Source organism: Arvicanthis niloticus, chromosome 1, assembly GCF_011762505.2.
Source record: "Arvicanthis niloticus isolate mArvNil1 chromosome 1, mArvNil1.pat.X, whole genome shotgun sequence".
Classification (NCBI taxonomy): Eukaryota; Metazoa; Chordata; class Mammalia; order Rodentia; family Muridae; genus Arvicanthis; species Arvicanthis niloticus.
Genome location: NC_047658.1, coordinates 27991202 through 28017109, shown reverse-complemented (window position 1 = coordinate 28017109; position 25908 = coordinate 27991202). Strand labels below are relative to the sequence as shown.

The following is a 25908-nucleotide window of genomic DNA, read 5'->3' as shown; positions in this document are numbered from 1 at the left end:
TTAGCTCTTACATATACAAGCTAAATATTTTAAAGATGAAATACTATTAGATTGACTTAAAGTGGATTTGCAGGGCAGACACCTAATTAGACCAGGAGCTAGGGAGATGATTCAGTCCAGGGCTTGTCAAACAGGCATGGGGATTTGAGTTCAATCCCTAAAATCTATATAAAAGAGCCAATCATGGTTTACAATCTCAATGCTAGGAAAGAAATGCAGCTTGATCCTTTGAAACTTGTTGGTTAGCCAACCTAGCCTAATCACAGAGTTTGGTATGTGAAAAGACCCTGTCTCAAAAAACAAACGGTGCCAAAAGAGTGGCACCAGCCATTCACATCTAACATCCATGTGCACATACATACCAAAAAGGAACCAGTTGTTGGTAACAACTGAATGCACAAACAGAGACATGAGAATTCATAACTCTTAACCTTTCCACCCAGGTACATGAGAACATTTCTGTACTAAAAGGTATAAAATGAAGTATGTATGTATGTTATGATTTGAACATAACATACCAAACCCCCCCCCCCCCAACACACGCACACACAGGTGTGTTTGAACATTTGGTCTCCAGCTTGTAGTACTATTCTGGATTACTGAAGACTCTGTAGCAGATAGGAGCTAGATGGAGAAAATGAAATACTCGGAGGCCGGCCTTGAGGAGGCACAACTCTGCAGGTAGCCTTCTCTCTGCTTCCGATCTGCTCAGATGTAAGTAAGCTACCACCACCATGCCTTCCCCACCGTGACAGACTGTGTCTCTCTCAAATGTGGGCCCAAACAAATCTTTCCTTCCTTGAGTTGCTTCTTTGAGGTATTTTGCCACAGCAACAAGAAAGGTCAAGCAATACACAATACAAAGTAAAACGAAAGGGTAAATCGCACTTCAAGTCATTGCCTTGTTCACTCTCTTTGATTCTGACTCATAGCTCCTGTGTAAACTGGGCGTGGTGAGCAAAGCCAGACAAGGGATTTCTGTGAGTTTAAGGCCAGGTGTGGTTTACATAGTGAGACCCTGTCTCAAATAGAAGAAAGAGGAGAGGAGAAGACAGGAGGAGAGGGGAGGAGAGGGGAGGGGAGGGGAGGGGAGGGGAGGGGAGGGGAGGGGAGGGGAGGGGAGGGGAGGGGAGGGGAGGGGAGATTATATATGTTTCTATTTTCCATTGTAGATAGATGTGGTTTAAGTTAAAAAGTCCTCTAAGAAACCCTTTATTATTATACAGTGATTTGTTTTACCAACTTGAATGGCCTACAACATGAAGTGTTAACTAAAACGAGCTCTGGCAGAAATGAGACAACTATATCTACCTGCCATTGCCCCCTTCAAAATGAGTATCAGGAGCCTTAGGACACAAATAAAATTTAAAGCTTCCAAAATAAAAATAAAATTAGTTCAAGTATGAACATGGAAGAAGTTTAAGTTGAGTTCTAACAGTCTCTGCTTCTTGACACTACAGGTGACAGAGGGGCATAAATAAATATGTTATCACAGAATACTAAAAAGAGCAGATTTCATCTGATGGAGTTGTCTCCTAATACTAAAGTTTGGAGTGAACTGTTTCTGGGATTCATGATATTATGCAATGAACTCAATCCTAGTTCAAATGTATTATCTGTTATAGTTATGTTTATTCTGGGGGAGCTTATCTTTTTGTACGTAAATAGAAATTAGCCTTCAACCCAACTTGTTATGAAATGAAGTCCAGGCACGGGAGCTGTCACACAGCTTTCCTTGGCCTCATGACTTATTAATAGTGAGTAAGTCTCTACCCCAGAGCCACTCCACGATGACAAGTGTGTCCATCCAGGTGAATTTTTATCTCTTCTCTGTGCTCACAAAGCATCCTCACCATAAAGGCTATTCCACCTCAAATATCCAAAAAGCAAGTCACAACTTATTCATGTTTGTACCAGTATGGCATTAGTACACATTATTGTTTAAGTATTTTACTGTACTGAAGGCAAGATATAGTTATAACCTACAGTTTTACCTATAAATTGTCAAATCATTTCACATGTTTCAGTTTATGCTCTAGTCTTTTAGAGAGGCAGAATACAATTGTATCTAAAGGATAGAGGTTTCTCACAAACTCAATTGACAATGTTTATTACTTTTGAAATCTGAGTTTCTTAAACTACATCTAGAAAGTACATCCTTAAAGAGTCTGATTCCAGCTGAGCCTCAGACAGAAGCAACAGTAAGCATTCATATCAGCCACAGGGCATATATTAGTACCTTAGAGCCTTTAAGCCCACCAAGCTGGTCCTTGTCATTCAGTCCCCACACAAACACTTTGGTTCTTATTGTAGCTGTTGATTCCAACCCTGGAGTTTTCTTTCTAATAAGACTGGACAGGAAAACAAAAGTAGAAACAAAGCTTATTCAACACAAAGCATTTAAAACACAAGAGAGCAACTCCAAGTAATGAGCAGATTCTAGTCACTCTTAGGAACTCACACAATAAAACCCCCAATCTGTGTAAGTGTTCCATGGGACCAACATTTCTATAGCTATTCCATAGGTGAAAACTGTACATTGTAACTCTATCTTACCTTCACTACAATAAACATGTGTATATTAGTTTGTTTTGGTTTTGTCCGTTTGTGTGTTTATTTGTTTTTGAGATAGGATCTTACTATGTCTGGCATGGAATATGCAGCCCAGTCTAGTATGAACCTCACTAGGTGGACTGGACTATTCTTTAAACTCAGAGAGATCTGCCTGCCTCTGTCTCCTGCGTGCTAGGATAATAGGTATGCATTGCCATACCCAGTAACATGTAATCTTTTAATAGCAAAATTTTAATTTTAGCCTTTTGTGTTTGATGGAGAGCATTCTGGTATCAAATCAATTGGTCATTCCTCCACCATAAGATTCTGTGAGACAAAACTCCTATGATCTAGTACATATCTGCTTACTACTTAAACACAAGTAAATATTACTATGTTTCACTGGCTCAAGACAAGTTCTACTTGTCAAGAGGGTACACAGTGAACAGAACTCAACTGGAGCTGTGGAGCCACTGGGGAAAAGTCCTAAGAGATTCCACCTAGAAGTACACCTTGTGGCATTTGGGAGATGGGCCACTGTACCTAGACACATGTGTGGTCATGTTATTTCTCAAAGAAAACAACTAAAAAGACTTAACTACATAATATTGGAGCTCTTCTGTTATAGACACACATCAGGCAAAATGCTACTTTCTTCCTTTCCATCCTCTGTCTACCACACAAGCTAGAACGTCTGGCCACTGGCCCACTAGGCTGGTGGCTCTGTCATCCTCTTGTTCCCGATTTGCTACCTACTTTGCTGAACCCACCCCCTGACCTGTCTTCCATGATCGGAAACTCAATCAACATCAGTCACAGCACCAGTTCTCAACTTGATAAACGTCTCACAGTGCCTGGGACAGTGTTCAGATTTTTCTCAGTTGGTATTTTGAGGCCAAGTGCCCGCCCCCTTTTTTAACTTGTTTTTTGATCTATTTTTACAAGGAATGGAAAACGTTGGGTTCTAGAAACTACCCTTTATAAAGATTTGTCTTTTTTTAAAAAGCATGTTATATAAGAATAAATGTTTGCTTTAGGAGATCAAAACCCTTTTATATGGGAATAAAATGTAGAAAAGCTGACTTATCTGATAAAAGGCAAAGTAGAACAAATTAATATACAAGGTATCAGATTATCATGTAATAGATTTTTTTGGTCAAAATATAGCTGAGAAACAAGAGCTGACATTCAGAATATTCAACGAACGGTACCATGTTAAGTACTGAATGGTCAGCTAATCATCATCACTGTGAACACATCCAATTTGAGAGCTGGCTCTGAGACAAACTGTTTAGACTGCTAATTAATCCAAATGTTATTAGCTAACTAATAGTATTATTTAGAAATTTAAAAGTTCATTGAAATGTCAATTTTCCTGTTAGTGCATTCAACCATTTTAAATCATCACTAAGTCATGATTACCTCACATATATAATAGATGTACTAATTGGACCTGCCCAGTTCACTTTAGTGACCATTAAATGAGGAAACATTAATCTATAATTCTCACATGTACTGTAGATAAGCTAGTATATGCATATAGTATTTCCTTTTCATCTTCTATGAAGAAGTTTTAAAATAAGGCAGGACAGCATCTAAATCTAATGCCACAGGCCCTGAAATAACTTGGCTCAGCCACAGTTGCTGGCCCACTCATGAGAGAGCGTGTACTGAGCAGTAATGCAAATGGAACTACTTTTTCTGTCTTCTTATATCACTGAAAGCAACTCAGAGCAAAGTGTGTTTGTTTAACTGAGTTGGTGCCAATGCCTATGGAAGGCTCTGGCTCTACTAGGAATTTCAGAGTCTTAGCAATGTTGGACAAATGGCAATATATTTGGTACATGCTTGCCCAAATAATTCCACATGCACAAATTCATCTACAAAAGCACAATCTGTGAGGAAAGTATATCTACAATGTTGCTGCTAGAACTGCAAATGAGGCCTAAAGTAGCCTTTGTTCCATAAATGTCTTGGAATAAACACACAAATGAAGAATCTGTTGGCTCTGGCATATGCTAGTCCATTACTTTTGCCTGCTCACTCTACCTTATAACACCAACTCTTCCTGTCGGGGGCAACATTCCACTATAGCCCCTCAAGGCAGCACATGTTCCCCTTTCTTCCCAGTTCCAAATTGATGGAGATGAGATTGTCTGATTTCAGTGTGTATGTTCACCACAGGACTGACCCACAGAAGACGCTCCACAGGCATATGATATGATAACTACAGTAACAGTCATCACTACTACACATAAAGTCAGGATTAACAAGAAGTCCTAAGAGTCCATAAAAATTATATACAAGAACCTAAAGACAACCCAGAGACAGTTTTAAAGCAATGTCCATGTATTTAATACTAGCAAACTATAAATTTAAAATTGTTGAAATGAAAGACTATGCTTAGTATATTCTACTACAATAAAGCAAAAATAAATGTTTAAGTTAATAGTAAATTAAGTAGCCATAAAATATATACTATACCATAACCATGGAAAAACATCTTTTGGCCAGGGAACAAAAGAGGAAGCTATAAGGATTTATACCAAAACAGAGATGATTCAGGCTAAAAGAAAAAGTAAACTTTGTTTTCAATCCTTTCTCATGATTATGTTTTTGTTGAAATATGTATTTATTATGTTTTATTTTCTTGCAATTATCCTCGAAACCCCAACTAAATTTATTAATCACTCTAGTAGGCACAATGCTATCCTCATTCAGAGTAAGCATTTACTCCTGTGAATGGAACAGAAGTAAGTGAGCCCAACAGTAGGAATGCTCACCTCCCAGTGCTGCCTTTGTCATCCTCCTCCTCCTCATTATCTGAAGCCAGAAAAGGAACCGCAGCCAAATCCTCCTCCTCAGCACGGATGCGTCCGAGCAGGATGAGACCATGGATTTTGCAGTCAATTCCTGAGCTCCTGCACTGTTTTATTGCAATTTCGATGTACCTGTGATACTGGATGAGAAAACAATGGGTACAAACATCTCAGGCTCGAGAGACAGACAATGTTCTGGGAGGATGGGAGATCAGAAACTGCATTTGTTATTTCATGTGTCTGGATAGAAAGCCAAGATAAAAGGCCACCAATGTCAAAGTAACAGAAAGAATACAGACAGCAAAAAGAAGGTGAGGTGGATTTTATTTTTCTCCCACATAGAAGCCAGCTAACACATCTGAGCACACCAAGGAGTACAGAGAGATAAGCATTGCCAGGAAGTGACTCCTAGCCCAAATGAAAGCTTGAAAACTGCCAAAAGAGACAGGGTGGGTTGTTGGAAATTCAAACTGGAGGTAGAATTTCAAGTTAAGTAGGCATCAGCAAACCATACACTACAAAGAGGTAAAAGAATCTGAAATTGAACATTATAACATTTAAAATTCTCCTTCCTAGCCACTGCCTGGAGAGCAGGTGATCTCACAGCTAGGCAGTTGGGAATGTAGGAAGAATGTCACAGAGACTGAGTCTGCCTGACTACTTGTCAAGGAGGGATAAGGGATCTGGGGATTAAAAAAATCCAATGAAACAGGTGAATCAGACCCAGGGAATGGGCTACAAAATTTGGAACATGGTGCAGCATCAAAGCCAGGAACACCAGACCCCAAGCTACAGTGCAGATCTGCACAAGCACAAATGAGACTGTGAAGCTAAGATTTGCAGCAACCCCACCCAGGCAATAAGTAAGGAGGAGATACACAGGTTTCGTGGAGTTTGTGGTGGCAGAATTTGGCACAGTGTACTGAATCACAGAACACAAGAACAAGCTCTCCCCAGCCAGGTTCAAGAAGCACCAATGAGAATGTAATACCTTCTCCTTTATTCTATATTGCTCTGAATCATTAACTTTTGACTTTAGCACTCTATTTTATATATATGCATCTTTTGTAATTTTTAATCTTTTTTTCATATTTACATTCTTGTATCTTAAGTATTCAACTGGTATGTTGTAACTTATACTTTGTTGGAAAAGGTTTTTAGGTCTGTATCTCTTTTTGCTAAATCTGATATACAATGTTTTCTACTGCTTTTTTTAAGCCTCTAACCTACCTATATACTTTCCTTTGTACTCTACTTCCTTTCCTTCCCACAGTTCCTTCATTAACTACTTATATAAGGATACTCTATGTGTTTATACCATTTCCCTCAACCAGTACACTAGTGTCCCTATATCCAAGTCTTATAAGGATAAAAGTGAGGGACACAAAACTCACTCCTGAAGCTAATGCTGGGACTACTGTCAAAGCATTATCACAACTGTTACTTCAGTCAGTTTTCCCCTGAACAGAAAACCAGTAACTTCAAGGAAAATTTTGGAAAGAAAATCAAGACTCCAAAAAGAAAGAAAAATAAGTATGAGATGAAAGAAAAAACAATCAAATAGAAAGCCCAGCAGTAAGATCATCTTCTTACTTCTTCCTGTTGACACAGAAGAGTACATTCCAGGGTAGAGACCACAGCTAACATACAACTCAACATGAGGATCAAGGAAAGGAGCTTGACCAAAACAACCAAAATGTTAGACTAATTCAAGACACCAAACCCCCACAAGTAACTCATATAACTGAGATAAAATCAAATGGCTTAGACAAGGTACTCAATGAAATCCTAGCTGAGAAGGACTCAAACCTAGCATATGAAAGATATGCAAAACCAGAAAGTGTTTAGAACACTTGAGAAAGAAAAGAAAAAAGAAAAAGACCAGAGAAGAAATCTGCATAGTATATTACAGTCAAGACATTTTTTAAAAAAAAAAAAATTTTAAAGTAAAGAAACAAAACTAAAAGCTGCAAGGAAGAAACAACAATTTACCCTCACATAAAGAAATATCAGAATAAAATTAGACCTGCCATCACCAACCCTAAAAGCCAGGAAAATAGAAAATGATGCATTTCAAGCCCTGAAAGTAAGTAGCTGTCAATCAAGATTGTGACACTCAGCAAAACTATTCATTAACATTTACAGGGAAGTAAGAATGCTTAAATGAATGCACAGATAACAGTTCAATGGCAATTAGGCTAATACCAAAGAAGGAAAAAAAGCCAAGAGAATAATGTACAGAGAGGAAGAAGGGAGTTTCATCCCAGAGAATATAGGAAAGAATATGTATCATGAAAAAGAAAGGAGGAGGGACAACACATGACTCAGAAGGACTTCATCATGTCAGAATAGTAGAGCAAAAAACATCCAAAACTATCAGAAGAGAAAGAAAAGAGTATCAATAAACCAACCAACCAGAATACCACCATCACCAAAACCATCAATCATAAAACTTTCTGAGTAATAACCATGAAGACAGATGCTCCTAACTAGCCAACTGGAAGATCTATATACCTCCTTGGGATAGAACTGTCAACCTAAAACAACCAAGAACCACCTAGGAAATGGGCCTTTGGTCATTCCTGTGACTAACTGAAGATGTGAGAACACCTGCCCACTGAGACTGGCACCAATTCCTGACCGGGATGTAGGCTATGTAAATGCACAGAGGAACTGAGCATACACTCATTCATTCATTGCTTCAGACAGACAGACTTTAGATTTAGATTAGACAGACTTTAGATTTGATGTGACCAATTGTTTTGGGCTCTTGCCACTGTGACTTCCTTGAAATGATAAAACATTAAACTCGATGCAATGAACCTTTTCTCTTTATGGTGTTTTGCTAAAATATTTTATCACAGCAACCAGAAAAGAAACCAAGACACTTAATTCACTGAATTAAATGGCAAGATACAACTATCTGTTGTCTCCAAAAACTGAATCAAGGGCTAGAAATCAACCTACGTACAAAATAGGAGTTGCAAACAAGCTGGTAGCCATTGCACATCTGACAACAGTCTTCAAGCCACAACTACTTAGAAGAGATAAAGAGGACTGCTATAAACTGGGCCAGTAAGGTGGCTCACTCACAAGGCAAAGGCACCTGTCTCCAATCCTGACCACCAAATTTGATTGGATCTCAAAGACTCACATATTGGAAAGAAAGAGTTGTGCCACTGTGCGATCGATAGATAGATAGATAGATAGATAGATAGATAGATAGATAGATAGACAGACAGACAGACAGGTAGATAAACAGGTAGATGGATGGATGGATGGATGGATGGAAGGATGGATGGATGGATAAATGGATGAATGAAAAGAGATAGATGATAGATAGAGATAGACAGACAGATAAGTAAACTGTAATAAAAATTACAAAAAAAGATTAAAAAGTAGAGGACCACTATATGTTAAAAAAAAAAAAAAAAAAAAAAAAAGGAACAATTCATCAAGAGGACCTAACTATTGTAAGCATTTAATATCCTGAATCTTGAAGCTCCAAATTCCACAAAACAAACACTAAAAGGCATGAAAGGTTACACAGGTCATGACAAAATAATAGTGAAAAACTCCAATACCCTACTCTCATATTAGATATAGGAGTAGATGAGCCAACTAAACTAAAAGTTAAAAAAAAAATCAGAACTAAATTATACCATCTACTCTAGGTATGGCAGTTGCGCACCATTAATCCTGCAAGCAGTTATCTGAATTTTAGGCCAACTTGTTATATACAACAAGTACCAGACCAGTCGAGGTTTCATATTGAGTAGTGAGGCCTTGTCTAAAAAATGAAACAAAACCATCTTTTTTCATTCGCAGATGAGCTGGATTTAATAGGTATATACAGAATATTGTACCCATTCTCTAAATCTGATCATGTTACAGGCCATAAAGCAATCAGAGAAACAGAGACAGACACAGAGGCAGAAACAGAGACACAGAAATAATCCCTGAAGTTTACCTAAACACAGGACAGAAATACCAGAAATCTATCCCAATGTGAACTTTAGAAAACACCCAAATACTTAATGATTAAATAATCAGTTTGAGTGACTCACTGAAGGAATGAGAGTGTGAAATGTCAAGTTCCTACAATAAGAGTACAGTGTATCAGACAGGAGAGGTAAGCCCAGGCAGTCCTCCTACAGGCATTTAGAGACAGATTCCCAAGTAATGATATACAACTCAAGGTTTGAAAAAAATAAAAACAAACTAAACCTAAATGCAGCAACTGGTAAATAATAAAGATTAGGGCAAAAATCACTAAAACAGAAACTGAAAGAATAATAAATACATAAAATAAGAGCTGGTTCTTTGGAAAGACTAATAAAATTGACAAATCCCTAGCCAAACTAACCAAAGAGAGAGATTATTTTAATTAATAAAACTAGAGTTTAAAAAGTTGCTAAAACAGGCTCCAAAGAAACACATAAGACCATTAGAGAATACTTTGAAAATGTATATTTCAAGTTTGGAAATAAAGAAGAAATAAAAAATTTTCTAACTATATATGACATACTAAAATTAAACCTAGAAGATATAAACAATTTAAACAAATCCATTACATTCAAAGATACTGAAGCAATATTTAAGTATCTCTTTATAATGAAAAGCCCAGAACTGGATGAATTTACTGCTAAATAATAGGAAACATTTAAAGAAAATCTGGTAGTAATCAACATGTATAAAAATATTTCACAAAACACAAAAGAGAAGAAGGTACAAACTCAAACTCATTTTACTAAGCCAGTTATCACCTTGATATCAAAACCAAACAACCAAAAATGAAATGATGACCAATTTCCTTATAAACAGATACAAAAATATCTTTGCAAATTATGTTCAAAAATCACATTAATAAGATAACATGTCATGATTAAGTTGGTTTCATTCCACATGTGGAAGGTTGTTTCAATATATGCAAATCAATACAATCTTAATATACTTAAGACAAAAATCACAGTCATTTCAATAAATATAGAAAAGGTGGTTGACAGAATTGAACTAATGATAAAAATTCCTGAAGAAACTAGGAGTAAATGGAACATGTCCCTTTATAATAATATTGAGTATTAAGTATGGCAAACTTATAGTCAACATTGTATTAAATGGGAAAACTGGCATTACCTCTAAAACCAGAAAAAAAGAGAACTTGCTTTATCTAGTCTTATACGTATAGTTTTCATCATCTCAGCTACAGACTAAGTCAAGAAAAAAAGAGAGAAGGGCTAAAAACTAAAGAGATGTTAATTTGCAGATGGTAAAGATTCTATAAGTCTAATAGAAAACTTGAAGATCTGATATGCTTTCATTAAAGTTACAGTATACAAAATAATAATACAAATATTATTAGCAATAATGAACTTGCTGAGAAAGAAACTCGGGAAAAACAAAACCCTGTACACAATAGCTTCTTTAAAAAATAAGAAGAAAATCTAGGAATAAACCTGAAGAAGGGAAAGGTAGGTATAAGAAGAATGCTGAAGGCAGCACTAAGTGACTGAAAGACTCCCATGCTACAGAACTGTCAGAGTTAATATTATAAAAACAGCTATGTCACCAATAGTAATTAACAGATTCAATTTAATCTTCTTCAAAATTGCAATTATATTAATTGAAGTAGAAAAAACTTAAAAATCCTAAGTAAATACAAAAAAGAAAAAAACATGTGCAGACAAAGCAATTCTAAGCAGAAAGAACACTGTCAGATGTATCACAGTATGTGGCCTTAAATCATTCTACACAGCTACAGTGTCAAAAACCAAATGGTACTGGCACAAAAGCCAATATGCTAACAAATAAAACAGAATAAAGGACCCAGAAATAAACTCACACAGCTATTTAAAAAAAATTGTCAAAACAAACACTAGAAAGATACAACCTATTAAACAAACGGTATTGACACAACTGGATGTCCATCTGCAGAAGAAAGAGATCCATTTCTCTCATTCTACACAAAACTTAAAGTGAATCAGAGAGTAACTGAAAAGCTGAAACCCTGAAATTGCTAAAGGAAAGTGTAGAGAAAGCACTGCATATATAGGTATACACAAGAACTTCACGCACAGAGCACCAAGAGTAGAACTAACAGCCCCAAGATTTAACAAACAGGATCACATGGAGTTAAAGAAGCTTCTTCTGCACAGCTAAAGAAACCATGAGCCAGCCTACAGGTTGACAGAAAAACTTTGCCAAGAAACTTCAGAATTTTCAAGAGACACAATAAACTTGGATTCCATCTGCTAGTTATTTTATTACTACCTCACAAGTTTAACAGTTGAACCACAGGGTGCAACAATAAAGAAGAAATTTCAGCATCACAAATATAGCCAGAAAATCTACCACTAAGGAAAAGATACTTGGTGTTGACAAATACTTATGGATGTTTTTAAAGAGTACCAGGAATATGCACATATGCTTACTACCAAAAATAGCAAAAATTTAATCAGTTTGCTTTCTTTTCCTAGAGTAGTCGAATAAAATAAGGTACTGAAATATGCAAATCATTTGAGGAGGAAAAAGTTGGGCTATGTGCTAACACATGCTAGTCATTCATGTTCTACATGAAATCACACAAAAAGAAAGAGGGCCACTACAACTCACCTCTGCACAGTCACTTAGCAGGGGCACAGTGGTGTCAGTTTGGTTGATATTAATTGTTTTTAGTTCAATGAGGTTATTTAAAGAATTTCCACCTAGAACAAAAAAAGAGTTAAAAATCAAATAATCTTTATTAAAAGTAAGGAGATGCTTCTTTTAAAGTAAATGAATTCAATTACCTGACACCACAACTAGAGACGGCATGTAGCTACTGTCTGCTGGATCTACTATCATTTTTAATCTATGAACAAGAACATCTGGGAAAATCTCCAAGCGAATCCAATGCTTTTTCAAAAAGGGAAGAAGAGAAAAAAAATTCTCAGTTACCAAAATTTGTTATATTTTTCTGCTAAAATATTGTATAATGGCTCAGAGGATAAAAGTACTTGCTGCTAAACCTGATGACCCAAATTCAATCCCTAGATTGTAGACAGACAGACAGACAGACAGACACACACACACACACACACACACACACGCACACACGCACACACGCGCACACGCACACACGCACACAAGCACACGCACAAATAAATAAAGCCGCTTTTTAAGTTAAAGTAAAATAAAACAGTATTTTGGAAGTGTGAACCTATGAGATTTTTTAAAATACAAAATGTAACATGAAAATTTAACCTTACTCTGGAAAAACAATAACATCTCTGTTGAGGATCTGATCTGTGCTAACATGGGAATTCGTATGTCCTCTGCAGGTCCCTGCCAACAGTTTGTTTTTTCACTGGTCAATAAAGAGCCAGTGGCCAATGGCTGGGCAGAGGTAGAACTTTTAGGATTCCACAGCAAGAAACATAGGAGGGGGAAAGAGGGAGTCAGTCCATGAGAGGAGCTTAGAACGGACCAGGCTGTGAAGGTGCAGGAGGGTAAGATGGCTAAAATGTAGGGGCAAAAAGAAAGTGACCCAATGGGAGGTCTGCCTAGAAGGAAACAAGGCAGCAAAGATAAAATATAGATTTAGAAAATGTTAACTCCGAAATACCAGAGGGGAGGGTATGCTAGCTGTGGGGAGGTTTGGAAGTGCCCATCCACTGAGGTAGTTAAGGCAGACCAAATATAAAAGTTGTGTGTCTTTCATTCATGAATCCAGGGCTCTTGGGCAGGTGCAGAGCTTTGTGCTCACCCACCAGGAGCATAGAACCACCCTTAAAATATTTACTGCAACAGATCTGTCCCCACCACATCCTAATTAGAGCAAGATCTCACTCCAAGCCCCATATAGTTATAGACTTCTGGCTAGAGATAGTCCTTTTATACTGAATAAGTCACAGAAACACTACAGTTGAGATAAGATAATGGCCCCACCTCCCCCACCCTGTTTCACATCTGCCCTGTCAGCACACAGTTTTAGTGCAATGCACAAAACTCATTTGTATGCTAGAAAAATTTATAACCAGTAGTATAATAGGAACTAATATTTTGTATATGAAAATATAACAAAAAACATGCAGTGAACCTGTTTATCAATTGGTCACTTAATAAAATCTGTTGTTCATACTGTTTAAAATCTAGCAACAATACCGAACATACTACTCTGTAACTTTATGAACTAAAATATAATATATTATAATATTGCCTCTAGCTCCTCAGTGCCAAGATTATAAGCATGACTTACAGAGCTCATTGTTTTCTATAGTTCTGAGTATGATCTTTCCTGGGCATTTTCCATCATCACTTTGAAATTCTGTGCCATTGGAATTATATTATTATAATAATACAATAAAATATACTATTTCCTGACACATCCCACCAAATATTACCTTTCCTTGTGACCCGGATGACTGCCAACAGGGCTCACTGCCATCAATGAGACGAGAAGCCTGGTTTACAGAGGATGATACATTCAGGCTCTTTACCATTCGGGACCAGCTGTCCAGTAGCATTCCAGGCTGACTGCTGTGACATCGTTTCAGCTGCTTTCCAGAACGGCCACAAAACACTGCAGACTGCCCTATGGCATGTGGTCAAACAGAGGATAAACACTTGTGGGACTGGTCAGAGCCTCCAAGTTTGAGAAACTAAGAGGATTATACAGCAAAGAGCTTCTAACTATACTATTTTCTAATTACCTTTAAATTAGAAGAGCTGGTTAATACTAAAAATAGCTTTTTAAAGCCTGCCTGTCTCTGCCTCCCAAGTGCTGGGATTAATGTCTGGCTAAAAAAAAAAAAAAAAACTTTTATTAAAACTGCTTTTAGGATCTGAGGGAGTAATTCTGTGAGAGAGTTCTTGCCTGACATACAAAATGCTCCTGGATCAACCTCTAAAACCCACAAAATATAAGATAAAAATTAAAATGCTTGTATGAATTCAGAGCTAAATGTTAAATCTGTAAAGTATTTACACATCCATTAATGGTGAAAATTTCAGCCAGCCTTTCCCAACTAGACAAACAATGTAAAACAATGTAAATAAATGTAAATAAACCTCTGTCTGAAAGTATCAGAAGTAATGAGGTAGAAAAGAATTACAAGGCCAGCATCTAAAGAAGGCTAGGGATAAATGGAAGTGTGCCAAGGAGATACCTAGATTTGACAGATCCCTTGAGTATCTGTTAGAGGAGAACAAGGAGGCCATGCTATCTACAGAAACCAAGCTGCATTGGAGAGCCCAAAAGGAAGCATAAAGTAAGAGTAATCTCTGAAGTGACATTAGGTTAGAGGCATACTTTCTTTTTATAGATTACAGTTCAACATACAACTATATCAATCAAAGACAGTTGACAAAAATGAGATCAAAAAGGTATTACTAACGCCTGACAAAATAAACCTCTCTTCCCTATTTTGCGGACAAAGTGAGTATGAGGCCCAAACTGATTCCAAAAACATTGTTTAATATACAAGGGCCAGGGAGCTGGTGGTTAAGAGCTGCTCTTCTAAACTACCCAGATTCAATTTTCAGTAGCTACATGGTGGCTCATAGCCATCTGTACCTCCAGTCACGGAACCTTTTCTAGCCTCCACAGGTATCTGGCATGCATACATGATACACAGACTTACTTGCAGCCAAAGTACCCATACATATAATTTTTTTTTTGAAATATAAAGTCAAAAGAACAAAAGGTACATAAGGACTACAAGAAAACATGATTTAGAACATCAAAAATAAATAAAAATAGACTATTCACAAAGACTGAAAAAAACAAGAAAAAGGATAAATGTAACAATACAATTAAGAATTTTATAAGTAGTTTACAACAGATGAGACTCTGAAGAGGTTCTGAAACATCTAGCATGAACTGAGGAAGAACAGGTCACAAACAAGGAATGAGACAAAAGCAAATACAGAGCCAAGAGCACACCCCACAATACAAGAGAATGGAGCAAAATCGACATGCAAAAAAAGTGGGTGGGCAGTTTTCAAGAACTAACCAAAAATACCAAGCCACAGAATTAAGAAGCTTTACCTACCTAATAATGATAAATATAAAAAGCATGCATCTATTCACATGTAAAATTTATGTGTTGATACAAAAATATTGTTTCAAAATCAGATTACGGGGAAACAATTGTAGGGATTCATGGCCCCACAATTAGACTGCCGGCAAACTCAGCAGAAAACAATGAACCAAATTCCAATGGCACAGAATTTCAAAGTGATGACAGAAAATGCCAGGAAAGATAATACTCAGAACTATAGAAAACAATGAGGTTGGTAGGACATGCTTATAATCTTTGCACTGAGGAGCTAGAGGCCAGAGGAACAAGATCAGGCTCCACTACACAGCCAGCTTCAGGCTAGCTTGCCTACATCTAAACATGCATACATATTAGAGCTAGTAAGGCCTGCAGAAGTACAGTACCCACATATGTCAGTTTATTTCCCGTGGAAATGACCATCACCTCTAAAGCATAGATTCAATACAAGAATGTTCAAACGTTCTGGTAGTAGCTCTGAGGCACACAGTAAAGACTATAAAAGCAAGCCATAGACTGACACTTTCATATCAATCTTACTGGCTACATCATTCACAACAGTCAAAAGAGGGAGGGAAGACTTAAATGCTCATGAATAAATAAAAGAATAAAAACACCTGGTATATGCACATAGTGGAAAATTGTAACTACCAACTAAGACACATTCTAATACATATTACAACACAGATGAACCCTAAAGACAGTGTGTATGGAGTTGGTCTGGTGCTACTATGTATTTAAGTACTAAATACTGGCCCCCAAGATGTGGTCACCCCAGATGAGGAAATCCTCAGGAACACCAAATGATGCTATGTAAACCTTGCCCCCCAAGTTATCCATGATTGGTTAATAAAGTTGCTGGCAGACTGGGCTAGACAGGAAAGAGGTAGACAGAGCACTGGTTCCTGGAATTAGAGTCTGAGGTAGAGACCAGGATAGAGAGGAAGGAAGGAAGTTGCCATGGTGTAGGTAGAACATGAGCACATGGCATTTAGGGCTTGCCTGATGGAGGAGGAACTACCCGGGTGGAACTCGGCAAGTGATATCTTGGAGGTCATCACAGGGAAGTAGACAAAATAGCTTAGGTGGTTGATATCTGCCCAGCTGTAGCAATTTTAAGCTTACTAAAATCTAAAGGTTTCTGTGTCTTTTAACTGGGAACAGTATGGTCTGAAGTGGGATAAAAACCCCTACTAAATATGTAAAAATGACAGTGGGTATATCTCTCCCAGAACCATATTTACCACAACACAGTGTGGTAAACTAAGCCACAATCAGTGTAGTAACTATTTGACAGATCTGTCCACATAATTTACGTTAAGTACACAAAGTCATAGACACAGAAAGTAAGTTGACATAAGCTAGAGTCATTCAGGAGGAAGGAATGTAAATTGAAAAAAGTGCCTCCATTAGATTTATCTGTAGGCAAATTCATGGAGCATTTTCTTATTTACTGATTGATGTGGGGCAGGCCTAGCCTTTGTGGGAGCTATTCCTCATCAGGTGTTCCTGGGTGCTAAAACAAAGGAGACTGAGCAAGCCAGGGGTAGGTGCAAGCCAGTAAGTAGGGCTCCTCTTATGGTTCTTGCTGTTGCTTGCCTGGATTATGGACTTGTAAATTATAAGGTTAAATAAACCCTTTCTTCCCCAAGCTGCTTTTGGTCATGGTGTTATATCACAGCAACAGAAATCCTAACTAAGACACCAGGGGATAGGGAAAAGAAGGTGAGAAAGTTAGCTGCTAATGTCTGTTTGGATAGACACAAATGTTTTGGAAATACATAATAGCACCAGTTGTACAGGGACATACACAGTAAATTTATAATGGCAAATTCTAGGCTCTGTATACTTCAATAAAAATATATTGTACAAATGAAAACTTATACTCCATCAATTTCAACTGCATCCAACTAAGCATGCTCTTAGTTTCAGAAGATAATTCTAACATTTCTTCACAGAAACTTAAACAAGCAAACCTTACTATTCTAAAAAGAAAGAACTAGGAGAAAGGGTGAGGAAATGGATCAAGCCGCCCCTTCTCTCTACCTGTGCTCCTCTAAAACACTCACTGTACACATATGAGCCTAAGAACAAACTCCCGTAATTACCTAACTAGTGATATTTGATGGAAGATAAAACATAAGCATTCAGCTCTACCTGGCTCATTAATCCTGCCAAAAGTATGCCTGGTGTTGTGTTTTTTTGTCTTGAAACATGTTTCACAAAAATCAAAGTCATCACAGTTTCTGCATTTGAATCTGGATCCGTTGATAGGAAAAGTCTGACAGCCATCACACCTGTTTTTAAAATAGTTAAGTTGGTAAGAAAATAATGATGTCACTTTTAAATACCTTTAAAAGAAAACTCTTCCTCCCCAAAGAAATTCAGCAATCACAAAATCAGGAACTCACGTAACCCCTGGATGAATACTAGGCACCAACTCCATTTCCGACAGCAACCCAGTCCAGTGAGACTGCTGGGGGAAGTCCACAATGATGTCTTTCCCATTGGCACTGAAAGCTAGCACAGGACAGAAACTCCCTGAGGCTCCTTTAAAGTCAACATATGCCTATAGTAAACCACTGTGGCTCTGTGAGTCTATGCTACAGTTGCTCACAGTTGATAAGACTGTTGCATGAGAAGTCCAGGTAAGAGACTTAGGGATGAAATGGCACACAAAATCATTGCCAGCTCCAGGAGAGAAGAGTGGCTTAACTGTGGTTGCATTAGGAAGCAGTTTCAGAGGATTAGTTTAGTATACTATAGTCTACTTTTATTCATCCTCATAATCTCCAAACTAGCAATTTTTTAGCTATAAAAAGTCAAAAATTACACTTAGTGCCTTCATATATTAGGGAATAAAGCTGTATTAATAAATAACAACTGCCATTCTTTATGAACAATAGTCTTTCAAAACATTGACTTAACAACCACAATTGTTTTTATCTTATCTTTCTTTTGATCATTTAAGAACATTTTAAGCAAAGAAAAATAATTATAAAAAGAAAGATATAAAGAAGTCATTTGTTCTTGCATAATCTGAGAAGTTCTTTAACAATGGCCTTAACCACTGGGGAAGTACCAGTATTGTAGCATCAAATGTTTAAAGATAAAATAATCAGGAATGGTGATACATGTCTATTTTCTCTTCATACCAAAACCTGTTATTGTTTATGTCTGTTATTTCTGTCCTTTACTGTATTTCTCAGACATATTTATTAAAATTCTTATCAGCTAGTTAAAATAAATAAATGCTGAATATATACATAAATAAAAGAAAATTATGCTCTTTAAGACAGCATTTTGTTGCTTGGATATTACCTTTCACAAGCCCCACACTTTGATGAGTTACAGATCCCCACTTGTATTTTGGTGTGGTAACAGAAGCTTTGACCCGTACTTTATCACCAATCTTGATGTGAGAAGAAGAACTCGGTGGAGGATACCCTAAGGATTTCATTGGCAAATGCACAATGATTAGTGTTTGTTCATTTTCTGGGAACTATGTCTCTAAGAAATGTAACACATTAATAAGGAGTGTGCTCACCTATAAGCTCAACATGAATGTACCTAACCCAGTAAGTGCCCCCTTTCTGCTGCCAATCACACTGCACATTAAGGTCATGTAATCCATCTCTATCCAGTTTGATGACTTTGCCCACATCACCTTCACATACTTCTTCATATGTTCGACAGCATCTAACCATCATTCCCACCTAAAATTGAAATGCAAAGTCAAGTCAAGTACACCTAAACAAGAGATACAATGGGATTTTCTATTCTTCAGGAAAGATTTTATTTAGGACCCAGAAGTATGTTTAAAGTATTATCCTGGTTAGTTTGTCAACTTGACACAATTAGAGTCCCCTAGGAAGAAGGAACTGTAAGGAACTGCCTCCATCAGGTTGGCCTGTGGGCATGTCTGTGAGACATCCTCTTGATTAGTGATTAATGGGGGTAGAGTCCAATCATCTGTGGGGAGTGCCATTCCTGGACAAGTGATCTACACAACTTGAGCAAGCCATGGGGAGCAAAACCAGTAGCTGCATTTGTGCATGACCTCTGCTTCAGCTCCTATCAGTAGATTCTTGCCTTGAGTCACTGCCCTGACTTCCCTACTTGACAGGGTGGGACTAGGTTATGTAAGTCAAATAATCCTTTCCTTCCAGGTTGTTTTAGATTAGGTATTTTATCACAGTAACATAAAGCAAACTAAGATAAGTAGAATTTAGATTAAGGGGATCCAAATGTCTCTGGGAAATACATACATGAGCCTATATCTTCTTCTGCCACAAAACACTGTAGCTACAGATTACAATGTTCACACAGGAGGACCCTCTGATCATCAAAAGGAGTAACAGCTCAAACACATCCTACAGCTGATAAATTCATCATAATCATAATAAGCAAACCAAAGCTTCTTGGTCACCTTAAAAGCAGCAGACCACCAATACATCATTGTGAAAACTGAATAGATAAAGCTCTTATATCACTGGAAATAATTATGGTGCTTGTCCTGTCTTTCCTACAAAAATTGTAATACAACTAGAATTGGTTAAAAAAGAAAAAAAACTCATCAAAGAAAACCTAAGCTGATAAATCCAAGAGTATTAACTTAGAAAATCACTATCACATGGGCCTGCAAATGGGTCTAGGTTTGGTACACTTATTGTAGAACAAGCAAGATGAGTAGGCACCCAATAACAGATACCTATCAATATAAAAACGTAAAAAGCCTTCCTACCAAAGTATCAGGATGAGTCCAGTCACACTCCAGTCCTAGTTCATGCTCTATTTGAACTTTCCCAACATAGATCTTACCACCATACCAAGAGCAATCTACCTTGCTGGTCTCTTCTTTCTCATACCTATAATATCCATGCTTCCTTCTAATAAGTAGATCTTACTAAGCCAGTTTGACTATCTTCCACTCACAAGGTCAGCAGGTTCCCCAAGGGCAAGGGCATCTGTCAACTCAACTACTGCTTAGTATATGAGAGATGGTCAAGTATTTGTCAAAGCATGAACAAGGTTCATCCTAATCAATGCCCACCTGAACGTTCTCTCTCACATACACAGCATAATCGTCATTACTCAGGAAATCAGCACGCTTCTTGTAAGTCTGGCTTTCAGTCACAACAGCACCAGCAGCCTAAATGACATAAATACATTTGAAAAAGAATTGAGAAATATACTTAAGACAGAGTGTTGGCTTGGCATGGTGACATACATCTTTAATAGCAGAAGGCAGAGACAGATGGATCTCTATGGGTGATTGAGGTCTTTCTGGTCTATATAGTTCCAGAACAGCCATAGCTAAATAGTAAGACTCTATTGCAAAAAACACAAAATAAAACACTAAGTCTATAGTATAAGCAAATGCAGTAGAAAATATTGTGTTTTCTTTATGAAAATCTTCCTACCTTAATATTAATAGCACAGTATGCAAAATAGTTGTAAAAAAATTTTATACATTATATCATTAGTGTTGTACCTGCATACACACACACACACACACACACACACACACACACACACACACACAAAAACAATGTGCATGCCTGGTGCCCAGAGAGGACAAATGAAATTACATATAGTTGTAGGCCACCACGTGGCTTCTGAGAATAAAATCTAAGTTTCTGCAAGAACAACAAGTGCTCTTAACCACTTAGTCATCTATCCAAGCAAAATGAATCTTTAAACAGCTCTCAATATCCAAAGATTTCCAAGGCTCAAAAAATGAATTTTATAAAACAACTTCCTCAGAATGTCACACAAAACATGATTTATTGTTTGCTTGGATGGCTGTCTTTAGACTGGCTTTCACTATGCACCCTCGGCTAGTCTCCAACTCTCAATCCTTATGCCTGTCTTCAAAATGGTATTACACTCATGCAGTACCATGCCAGGTATGGTCGGAGTGTAGTATTTCCATGCTTCCAAGGCTAGTCTGAAACTACTATATAATGCAGACCGGCCTTGAACTCATGATTCTCTTGCTATAGAGGGTCCAGAATGTTTATCTGTATGTTAACCAGATAATACCTAAGTATGTTGCTAAGACCAGCTTTGAACTACCAGGGTCAATCAATTATCCTGCTTTCACTCTCCAGGGTAGCTGTGTCTACAAAAGACATAACCTTTCAGTGTTTTCAGTATCTTCTAAAAACTACCCAACATCACTAGATTGCTACACAATGGTTTATTTTAAAGCTGAGAGAAATTCTAATGGAGAAAACCCAATCATTATCTCAGCAGCAAAACAGGTAACTTTGTTATGTACCTAGCAGAATTGTGGGTAAATCTTGTAGAAAAGTTCACAAGGGATACATTGGTTCTTTTAAGAGATGGAAAGAAGTAGCATATAAGAATCATCATATAAGACAGGCAGGACATGTGGGTGCTACTGACCACAGGATAAGGGGTATCATCTGCATCCTCCACCACCTCTTCATCTGAATACTCGTCAGATACTGTTTCTGCATCCGAGAACTCTGTAACCTGGACATCAGAGTGGTCTAACAGCCACCCAACCAAGGCTTCCACACCTAGGAGCAAAAACATTCAGTTGCCATCAAGACCAATAGCACTGAACATCAACCCCACAAAAAAGCAAGCATGGACAAGAAAAAGTCATACCAGGCAAACCAGATGCATTTCCAGAGGTGCCGGTGAGCGACTTCAGAGCAAACTCTATATTTTTCCTAGGAAATCCCATTTCCATGAGCTGCACCACAATAGGCAGAGCAGGAGCTGGGGACTGCCTGCGCTTCTTCGCCCTGGCAAGATGGATGTGCTGTACGGAGACTGGGGTTGTAGCCTCACTGGAGCTACAATCTTCACACCCTGGACTTGAAGGATGTGTGGATTCCACAGCCAAACACTGACAGAGGGCCAAAGCAGCAGCCTGGGAAAATAAGGAAGGTTTGTAAACATGTCCTATCTAATGTCTACCATCTTAGGAAATGTGAACCACCAACATCTTCTATGAGTTGCATTACAGAAAGCCCAGATTCATGCGTACATCTCAAAATGAATTAATAAAACATGTTAAAGACAGGAAAAGCTAGTTAAGAAAAGGAAAAAAATGGGTAGTCAAATAATGCTGCTGACTGCTTCAGTACAGAGCTAGTCAATTAGTCTTCACAACTAAGTATACTGGATTAAAACTGTCAAGATTAGAGAAGTGTACCTCAAGTTCCTGTTTATCAAATATAGCCTTCACAGGAGACGGCTGGGTGGCTGAGGATAGTAGCTGCTGCAGGAGAATCATGGGAGGCTGTGGCCCTTCAGGTGACATATCCCCAAGGTCAGGGGATACAGCTGCTCCATCATCTAAATTTGTAAGCACAATTTGAACACTCTACTTTACAACAACCAACATCTCTACTAAAGGTAATGCACTGGCCACCTGTACCATACCTTACACAGCCAGGTATGAGGGTTCCACCCCACCCCTCAGACTTACAAATCTTGTAAGATGACAACTGCATTAACAGTTGGTGGCTAGCAGTCAGGCCCCACATCCTTGTGTGGTGTAAGACACTGTATTCTCCTTTTAAGACCTGCTTATTCATAGCTCTTGTATATTTTTTTCTAGAGTATCTTCCTTTCCTTCAAATATATTTAAAATATTTCTGTTTAAAAAAAAAAAATACCTGTATGAAGAGTTCCAGTTTCCTGAACTGCTGGCTGAGACAGTATCTGCCTTAGTTTGTCTTGGTGGGAAAGCAGTGCCCGCCCTGCTTTCAGGATGTACAGCTTTAACTGCTGACTCCGCAGCAGGTCCAAGTCTACTTGTCCTATGGAACAAAGGAGCCCAGTAAGAACCTCATACCCAGCTCTCTTTTTCACCGACCATGCAACATGAAAGCAGTGACATGCCCTTCAGGAATGAACTGGTCGCCCGCATCAGTGACACATTACTGTCAAGGAGTGAACTCTTCTGGTCTTCTTCCTTCCAAGTTCTAGATATCTGTCCTAATGGGCTAAATGGAAGACTAGAACCACAATAAGCATTTAGTGTCATCATTAAATGTTTCCCAAATTACTGAAACTCCAACCAAACACAAGTAAAATATTTTCATATCTTCTTGAAATAATCCTAATGGATTCTTTCACATGCATCTAGTGTAACTGAAGCCATTTCCCTAGAATGAACAATCTGGTACAGTGATGTGAAGCCATGTCACGTGTGTCTGACAGCAGACCAAGGAAACCACCACAAGACTGGCTGTGCAGGGGAAAACAACTTCCCCAGCATGGCATGTGGGAGGCCCTAGAGGCAGCATAGTAAGTGTAGGTTCAAAGAATGAAAATACCTAAATTTGGACCAACTGGCAGTTATTTGTTCAGCATGATGAGGAAAATGGTGGCAACTGCAAGAAAGTAGACTGAATTTGGGGCAAATAGTTGTTTATATCCACAGGCCCACCATTCAGAGTTGGGAGCTGCAGAATTAAAGATGTTTACCATCCTAAATGCTAGAGCAACAAAAACAAATATGGGGAGGAAACTAGGGGAGTATGCTCAAAGAGCAGACAGAATGAGGTGGGGGTTATGAGAGAAACCTAACTACTTCAATGGTATGAAAAGCAAGCAAAGAAACAATCTCAGAGACTAACCAAGGGGCAGGAAAAGGGAAGTCAAAAAGGTAGTTTTCAGATCCAAAGGGAAGAAAGCTTTAAGCAAGCTACTTACCATGCACAGAGACAAAGCCAAGAGAATCCAAAGACAAAGAGCTGACACCAAAGGGGTCATAAGTCAGAGACCTAGTAGACAGGAAATGAACGCAGGATCCTAAAAGTTTGCTTAGAATAAACACTGACAGGCAGAAGCCATGAGGTTCCAGATGTAAGGTCAAAGACAAACACCTCAGAAGTATCTTAGATTTCCAACTACAGACTGACAAGCACTAAGTCCACGAGAATGCCAAGGCTTCAGGAGTCATATGAATGCACTCTGAGTAAAAGGCAAATGATGCCAGTTCTGATTATTTCACCAAGGAGCACTATATACTGACCTGCAAAGGCCTGTTTTGCTGATTTCTTTGTTTTGTGTTTTTCCAATTTGCTTCCAGCAAGGTTCACCAACTCAGCCCAGACAGAAAGCATAGGCTCCGTAAAAGGCAAATTGTTCACACTAAAGGCCACAGCAGGGAGCTGATGAAAGAGCACAGAAACCTTCACAGTTGCTGATGAGGTTAATATATAGTCTGAGACTTATTACAGCATGAGCCCTGAATTTAAACTCACATACTCCAAGTCATGTCCTACCTATGAATATTCTGAAAGATACTGCAGAATGATAAAGGTGTGTGTGTGTATTATATGTATGATATAATCTATATTAATGTTTTTATTACCATTTATCAGTAATACATCAGGGTGACTGTTATAATTTATGACATTTTCTGTAAATTCCAAATTTTCTACATGTTTTTATTCCTATAATAACCAAACCACTTATTTTTTTAAAAAATTAGTCAAATTGCACTTGGGTTGCATTAAAACTATATAAACTTTCTCTATTGTCTCTAAGTCATAAACTTATGCTACAGTAGCTAGTTAAGATATGGTATTCAACATGATTAAATATATTTTTCCAACTAAAGAAAAAATGTTTTTAAGAAGTCATTTTTTAAAAGTTTAAATTACTCAATAAAAATGTTTTAGAAAAAAATGTTTTAGAAACTCCTATTTTAAACTGCTAAAATTACTGTAGACAGAATATCTTGTGTATTGAATAGATGCATCACCTGTCAATTAAAAACCGTATGGCTTAGGCAGGAAATAGAAGGTGGGACATCTGGAAGGAGAAAGAATTCTGGGATAGAGTGAGGCGGTAGATTGGCTAGGAAGATGTGACAAGATAGTGATATAATTAAGGTATTTGTAAATGTATTTTGAGTCCGATGCTTATTTCTGGGAGCATAGGGCTGGATGAAAAACCAGGGCTAAACTTCTACAAATTACCTTATAGAGTGTTAATCCTTTTTTTATGTTTATGATTTTGAAAGCCCCTGGCTGTTTGCCCCCAGGAGTCAGGCCTTTCTCAGGAGTACAAACTAGTACAAGAAGAAAAGAAGTAACTCTCCTGATTTGCATAGCTTCCAAAAAAGTGACATAAAGTACAGGTTTTTCTAAGTTCTAACGTTACAAGCCAGTTTTACCCTCAATACTGAAAAGCTGAGCATAAGCTATATACCGGTTTGAGCTGATTCAGTGGGCAAACTCGGCACATCCTCATGTCACAGAACTGCACAGTGATTCTGCCCTTCGGAGTGATGCGAGTCACTGTGCCCTCTCCAAACTCATCATGCATGACCTGGCCTCCCAGGCGCAGTCGGCCATCGATCCCTCCAATCACAGCAAGGACTGCCATGAGGCCTCCCACTTCAAGGTTCTCAGAGTCTGGGAAGTAATCTTCTAACTGGGCCTAGTGCAGAAGGGAAGGAAAGAGCAAGTATGAGGTGCAAAGTCCTCCAAATTGCCTGTCCT

The 25908-nt window shown here is 38.0% G+C and overlaps 1 protein-coding gene across 2 annotated transcripts in view; it reads right to left on the bottom strand.

Moving 5' to 3' along the window:
* Herc2 (HECT and RLD domain containing E3 ubiquitin protein ligase 2) overlaps positions 1-25908 on the bottom strand; it is a 174946-nt gene that overhangs the window by 52305 nt on the left and 96733 nt on the right. For both annotated transcript variants that reach the window (XM_034490041.2, XM_076935171.1), the window contains exons 42-57: positions 25616-25846; positions 24432-24570; positions 23068-23211; positions 22602-22744; positions 22049-22316; positions 21821-21957; positions 20463-20561; positions 18957-19125; positions 18731-18856; positions 17821-17929; positions 17567-17706; positions 13754-13944; positions 12161-12266; positions 11985-12076; positions 5337-5512; positions 2240-2351 (exon numbers count right to left, since the gene is read on the bottom strand). In XM_034490041.2, the coding sequence (XP_034345932.1) occupies positions 2240-2351; positions 5337-5512; positions 11985-12076; positions 12161-12266; positions 13754-13944; positions 17567-17706; positions 17821-17929; positions 18731-18856; positions 18957-19125; positions 20463-20561; positions 21821-21957; positions 22049-22316; positions 22602-22744; positions 23068-23211; positions 24432-24570; positions 25616-25846 (2382 nt within the window). The remainder of the gene's footprint in view (positions 1-2239; positions 2352-5336; positions 5513-11984; positions 12077-12160; positions 12267-13753; positions 13945-17566; positions 17707-17820; positions 17930-18730; positions 18857-18956; positions 19126-20462; positions 20562-21820; positions 21958-22048; positions 22317-22601; positions 22745-23067; positions 23212-24431; positions 24571-25615; positions 25847-25908) is intronic.